This window comes from Penaeus monodon, chromosome 39 (assembly GCF_015228065.2).
Source record: "Penaeus monodon isolate SGIC_2016 chromosome 39, NSTDA_Pmon_1, whole genome shotgun sequence".
In the NCBI taxonomy this organism is placed as follows: domain Eukaryota; kingdom Metazoa; phylum Arthropoda; class Malacostraca; order Decapoda; family Penaeidae; genus Penaeus; species Penaeus monodon.
The window spans coordinates 12,690,275-12,697,324 of NC_051424.1; the positions used below are offsets into that span (position 1 = coordinate 12,690,275).

The window sequence follows — 7,050 nt, forward strand, 5'->3', positions numbered from 1 at the left end:
CTAACTCTAAAGTTTAAAACAAATAATTTTACTCTACAGATGTTCACAAGCTGCGGCATCACAAAGGCCAGATTGAGGTGGCTAGACGGGTCAGAGGGCTTCTGCACAGCGACACCCACCCTTCTGAAATTGCTCGTGAGTAGGAGAGGACTCGGCAAAGGAGAAGAGAGAGAGGGAGAGAGACAAAGGCAGAGGCAAAGACAGAGGCAGAGACAGAGACAGAGACAGAGAGAGTGGCAGAGGCAGAGACAGAGACAGAGACAGAGTCAGAGACAGAGACAGAGACAGAGAGAGACAGAGGCAGAGAGAGAGAGAGAAAAGCATGTGAATAATTAGAGAGATATATAGAGAGAATGGAAAAGTTATTTTGCTAAATCATGAAACTTGGTAATTAATTTAGGAGCCAAACAGATATTCAGATTTCTCATTAGCCATTCTTGAGGCAGACAAGGAGAGTCTTTTTTTCTTCTTGGGAGAATATGATTTCTGTGATCCCTTAGATGAGATTTTTCCATCTTACAAGAATAAATGTTGTGTTTCTTCATTCTTTAAAATAATTCCATAAAAGTGCAAAGTAGGTTATGCCTCAGTGTGTTTTTATTTTCATATCTTAAGATATTCGTTTACATAGATTTAAATTATATGTGTTTATATGTGTGTTTTGGTCCGCAATATAGTATCTTTCATTTGTGAATATCAGCTGTTTTTGCCTTGATCTTGAATCGCTGTAATCGTTCCAGATCAGACCCTGGACTTTGACTTGTGTCAATGTCCTTAACGTTCCCACTCATCAATTATACTAAAATCTTATTGTAGTATATTGCTCACGTCTTAGCGAATTATAATTATCACGTGAAGTAGATGGGTGGATACATAGAAGGAAAATTAAAGAAACGTTAATGATTGCACGACCGAGTTAGCATTGATACTCCAAAGGCAAGACGAGTATTTTCTTATATATATTTATCTATTTGTCTATCTATCTATATATGTATATATATATATATATATATATATATATATATATATATATATATATATATATATATGATTTTTGTGTGTGTGTGTGTGTGTGTGTGTGTGTGTGTGTGTGTGTGTGTGTGTGTGTGTGTGTGTGTGTGTGTGTGTGTGTGTGTGTGTGTGTGTGGTGTGCATCTACTTACGTATTTAACTGTCTGTCTATGTACGGGGTTTGTGGACGAGATGGTCCGGATAATACGGTGACCTTCTCCCCAGAGTCGCACAGGTTTTGTGACCGCGTGCAGGATGCATACACGCTGCGATGCTGTCCGCAGGTTCACGGAGTAGTGCACGACACTCTAAAGTTCGTGAGAGGCATCCTCACGGACGAGCTTAACTCCGCGACTGACAATCCGGTAGGTTACCTCACGACCGTGGGTTTTGTATTATTTATTTTCTTTCTTGTGTTGTTTTCAGTTTTAATAATGCTTACTTTATCAAGATAAAAACAATATCATTAATGAATGATAGCACTGATTATAATAGTACCTTCAGCCTGCCTGGACAGCTGAGTAATGGATGAGAGCAAGTCTTTGGTTGGTTAGGTTAGGTTAGGTTAGGTTAGGTTAGGTTAAGTTAGGTTAGGTTAGGTTAGGTTAGGTTAGGTTGGGTTGGTTAGGTTTAGTTTGGTTTCATTTGATTAGATTTGGTTTGGTTAGGTTTTGTTAGGTTACTGAGGTTTGGTTTGGTTAGGTTTGGTTTGGTTAGGTTACTTAGGTTTGGTTAGGTAACTTAGGTTTGGTTAGGTTAGATTAGGTTAGGGTAGGCTAGGCTAGGTTAGGCTAGGTTCTGTTTAGTTTGGTTTTGTTTGGCTAGGTTTGTTTTGGTTTAGTTAGGCCAAGTTAGGTTAGGTTAGGTTTGCTTTGGTTAGGTTAGATTTACTTTCATTTGGTTTGGTTCGGTTAGTTGGGTTAGATTAGGTTTGGTTTTGGTTAAGTTAGATTAAGTTACTTAGGTTAGGTTTAGTTTGCTAAGGTTAGGTTAGGTTTGGTTAGATTAGGTTTGGCTTAGCTTGGCTTGGCTTGGTTTGGTTAGGTTAGGTTAGGTTAGGTTTGGTTTGGTTTAATTTGGTTTGGTTAGGTTAGGTGCTGTCGAGCTCTGATTTAACTTGGTGAATTTGATTATTCGATAGTGCTCTAACTTCATTTTACTTTTTTTTGTTTCTTGAATGGGAATGCCTCATACCTGTTGCATTATTAGACTGCTTTATATATTAAAAGAATATAGAAAAAAAAGTATGAGAGAAAGTGTTTGTATTTAATTGTAAAATTAAAACATCAAATGATATAACCCATAGTTTAAATTTCAAAAAGATACACAAGTAACCATGTAGGTAGAACGCTGTAATTTATGATATTATTACGATTATTATTATTATCGCTGCAATCCAAATGCTTCAAGAAATTGTGGGATACATTCGCTAACGCACAAAAAAAGGCTAATATGCCAAAATACCCAGAAGGATCTGAAAATTATACAAATTGTAATTGACAATCCTGCAGCTGCATAAAATTATGTTAGGAACAGATTTGCGTCACAGATTCTTTAAGTAGGGGATAAGGGGAGATGAAAAAGAATCGGCCTACTAATAGATGACAGATTTCGAAAATAATGACATTAACAATCAAAACAGCTATGGTAGGAAATGAGTAATGGTTACTATTAAGGTAATAATCACGATGATATTTCTTATTACCGTTATCATTCTTTGCGTTATGGAAGAGTAAACATATCGCTCGTACGCTCATCTCTTGACCAACGCTGTCCCTCCAGCTCGTGCTGTCGGAGCGAGAGGAAATCATCAGCGCCGGCAATTTCCACGGCGAATACCCAGCCAAGGCCTGTGACTACTTAGCCATCGGCATCCATGAGATCGCGTCCATGTCCGAGCGCAGGATTGAGCGCCTTGTCAACCCTGGTCAGTACGTCCACTCTGCTTCAGTTGCAGCTTTTTGTTTATTATTCAGTATCATCATGGCAATGAGACAAATAATCTTCCTTAAATGTAATAATAATATCAATCCTTATAGTAATGATAACAGTAATAATGATGGTAATGATGATGATGATGATGGTGAAGGTGATGGTGATGGTGATGATGATGATGATGATGATGATGATGATGATGATGATGATGATGATGATGATGATGATGATGATGATGATGAGGAGGAGGAGGAGAGGAGGAGGAGGAGGAGGAGAAGGATCTATATATCACTCATGACTAAACTTTATTCACAGCCTTGAGTGAGCTTCCGGCCTTCCTGGTAAAAGAAGGAGGACTTAATTCTGGCTTCATGCTGGCCCACTGCACGGCTGCTTCCTTAGGTACGTGTTATAGCAGCTTTGGGCACAGGTATACATGTGTGTGTGTGTGTGTGTGTGTGTGTGTGTGTGTGTGTGTGTGTGTGTGTGTGTGTGTGTGTGTGTGTGTGTGTGTGTGTGTGTGTGTGTGTTTGTGTGTGTGTGTGTGTGTGTGTGTGCACGCGCGCGTGCTTTCCATGTAAGTGTGTGTGTGTAGGAGTTCTTTAAGTAGTTTAAGATTTACACTTGACGCCCTGACTTATCGGCAGTGTCGGAGAATAAGGTCCTGTGTCACCCGGCCAGTGTGGACTCCCTCACCACATCGGCAGGAACGGAAGACCACGTATCCATGGGAGGATTTGCAGCACGGAAGGCGATTATGGTAAGCAAGCATTCATTGCGTGGGTATAGCAGGGAAAAGAGAGAGAGAGAGAGAGAGAGAGAGAGAGAGAGAGAGAGAGAGAGAAGACAGAGAGAGAGAGAGTAGGGGGGAGGGAAGGAGAGGGTGGAGGGAAGGAGAGAGGGGAGGGAAGGAGAGAAGGGAGGGAAGAAGAAGAAGAAGAAGAGAGAGAGAGAGAGAGAGAGAGAGAGAGAGAGAGAGAGAGAGAGAGAGAGAGAGAGAGAGAGAAGAGGAGGGAGAGAGAGAGAGAGAGAGAGAGAGAGAGAGAGAGAGAGAGAGAGAGAGAGAGAGAGGAGAGAGAGAGAGGAGAGAGAGAGAGAGAGGAGAGAGGGAAGAGAGAGAGAGAGAGTAGAGGGAGAGAGAGAGAGGAGTAGGGGAGGAAGGAGAGAGGGAGGGGGAGAGAGAGGAGAGAAGAGAGAGAGAGAGAGAAAAGAGAGAGAGAGAGGGGAGAGAGAGAGGGGAGAGAGAGAGAGAGGAGAGAGAGAGAGAGAGAGAGAGAGAGTCAGGTACTTGTTATTACTGCTGTCCACCAATTTGTGAGGGTTGTGTTGACTTTCAGTGTAGGGTCTGCTGCAGTCTTTATTTTGGGAGAAGAAGGTTCTTGGTAGCACAGCGTACTGTACACGGAGGGCTGAAGGTCGGTCGGCTTGTGCAGCGGTTATGCCGGATTGGTATGGGGCCCTAAAGAGAGGCCCCCGGGAGGAGGCAGCATCCGAGCGGGACCGTGACTCGAGGCAGAGTGTTTGTACGGGCCACGATAGGGGCCCAGGGGGTCGTGAGAAATGTGAGTGTGGCTTAGGCCAGTACGACGGCAATGCCATGGCCACCGCCCTTTTGGTCACCCCTGTTAGTTGGAGGGCGTGACATTGAAGGAAATCTGACTACTCTGAACCGCTCGGAACACGCACCCTCCGTCGTCCTCGAGGGGGCAGCAACTTGGCTTGCTATGCTCAGGCAGGGGACAAAGATGAGAAAGTAAGTGCTGCAGACTCTGAATGCCTGATGCAGAGCGAGTATGTCGCTGATGTGGCGGTGCTGGAACCATACGGCTTCCTTCTGTTCGAGTCCTGCGTCATGCGCTCCGGTCGTCCCTGCGTGCCTCTCGCGTATCTGATCCGACATTTTCTGAAACAATACACCGAAGGCAGGGGCATGCGGAGAGATAGGAGGGTAGAACAGGACAATGAGGGCCGTATGTAAGATATAATCAAATATATTGCAGTGATACTAATATTCGAGATTTAATATCAAATTTCCAATTTTTTAGTAATTTAAAAATAATCTAACTGTCTAGACACAGACAGGAAAACATGCTTAGGGAGGCAATTACAATAGACCGCACGGACTTGCTTGAGTTGCAGTTGTCTCAGGATTGATAGGGTAGTAGGCGGGAGAAGGGTAGTAGGGGGGTGAGGGGTATGGGCGAGGGTGGAAAAATGTTAGTGGGCAAGGAAAATAGATACCGATCTGACTGCACGAAAAGAATACTCATAACTGTGGCAATATAGTTACTACTATATGATAATTGCAACATTATATAAAATACTATGCGAAATCACATAAATGATGCTGCTTTCAGTAAGTAAAATTAATGACAAGGTGACAAGTCTGTCACGGAACAGACAAAGCTTTGGGCAACACCGGCGCCGGATCGCAGCTGGGCGATAAGAGTGCGTCTGGACACTATAAAAGACATTCGACTTAATGCGAATTATATGTCCAGAACCGAGCGCGGGATCGTCACCAAGGATCATGTAATAAAGATAAAATGACGTTCGCGATATAGAATAATTATTAAAAGAAAGACTGTGAAAATCTTTCAGCATCTTAACGATTGTCATGAGAGGAAAGAAGATCGTTAGGATGACCGCGGCAACTTCACATAAATCGGTGAATTATGAAAATTATGAATATCAAATCGTAATAGATAATATAATAAAAATAATTTCAAACACTGAGAGATAATTCAAATAGAATTAGAAACGAAAATGATGGGCACGCCGCCTTACTGGAGGCATGTCCACTCTGAGAAAGAGACAGAGGAAGTGAGAGAGAGAGAGAGAGAGAGAGAGAGAGAGAGAGAGAGAGAGAGAGAGAGAGAGAGAGAGAGAGAGAGAGAGAGAGAGAGAGAGAGAGAGAGAGAGAGAGAGAGAGAGACGAGGAGAGAGAGAGAGAGAGAGAGAGAGAGAGAGAGAGAGAGAGAGAGAGAGAGAGAGAGAGAGAGAGAGAGAGAGAGAGAGGAGAGAGAGAGAGAGAGAGTCAGGTACTTGTTATCACGGCTGTCCACCAATTTGTCAGGGTTGTGTTGACTTCAGTGTAGGGTCTGCTTGCAGTCTTTATTTTGGGAGAAGAAGGTTCTTGGTAGCACAGCGTACATGTACACGGAGGCTGAAGGTCGGTCGGCTTGTGCAGCGGTTATGCCCGGATTGGTATGGGGCCCTGAAGAGAGGCCCCCGGGAGGAGGCAGCATCCGAGCAGGACCGTGACTCGAGGCAGAGTGATTGTACGGGCCACGATAGTGGCCAGAGGTCGTGAGAAATGTGAGTGTGGCTTAGGCCAGTACGACGGCAATGCCATGGCCACGCCGCCCTCTTGGTCACCCCTGTTAGTTGGAGGGCGTGACATTGAAGGCATCTGACTACTCTGAGACCGCTCGGAACACGCACCCATCCGTCGTCCTCGACGGGGCAGCAACTTGGGCTTGCTATGCTCAGGCAGGGGACAAAGATGAGAAAGTAAGTGCTGCAGACTCTGAATGCCTGATGCAGAGCGAGTATGTCGCTGATGTGGCGGTGCTGGAACCATACGGCTTCCTTCTGTTCGAGTCCTGCGTCATGCGCTCCGGTCGTCCCTGCGTGCCTCTCGCGTATCTGATCCGACATTTTCTGAAACAAGTACACCGAAGGCAGAGGCATGCGGAGAGATAGGAGGGTGAACAGGACAATGAGGGCCGTATGTAAGATATAATCAAATATATTGCAGTGATACTAATATTCGAGATTTAATATCAAATTTCCAATTTTTTAGTAATTTAAAAATAATCTAACTGTCTAGACACAGACAGGAAAACATGCTTAGGGAGGCAATTACAATAGACCGCACGGACTTGCTTGAGTTGCAGTTGTCTCAGGATTGATAGGGTAGTAGGCGGGAGAAGGGTAGTAGGGGGGTGAGGGGTATGGGCGAGGGTGGAAAAATGTTAGTGGGCAAGGAAAATAGATACCGATCTGACTGCACGAAAAGAATACTCATAACTGTGGCAATATAGTTACTACTATATGATAATTGCAACATTATATAAATCCGAAATCACTAAAATTTGGGAT

The 7,050-nt window shown here is 43.8% G+C and overlaps 1 protein-coding gene across 1 annotated transcript in view; it reads left to right on the plus strand.

Moving 5' to 3' along the window:
* Window positions 1–7,050, plus strand: part of LOC119597469 (histidine ammonia-lyase-like) — a 55,070-nt gene that overhangs the window by 14,469 nt on the left and 33,551 nt on the right. Inside the window, exons 10-14 of the mRNA XM_037947045.1 lie at window positions 40–135; window positions 1,237–1,376; window positions 2,794–2,938; window positions 3,262–3,348; window positions 3,594–3,708. Coding sequence (XP_037802973.1) covers window positions 40–135; window positions 1,237–1,376; window positions 2,794–2,938; window positions 3,262–3,348; window positions 3,594–3,708 — 583 coding nt within the window. The remainder of the gene's footprint in view (window positions 1–39; window positions 136–1,236; window positions 1,377–2,793; window positions 2,939–3,261; window positions 3,349–3,593; window positions 3,709–7,050) is intronic.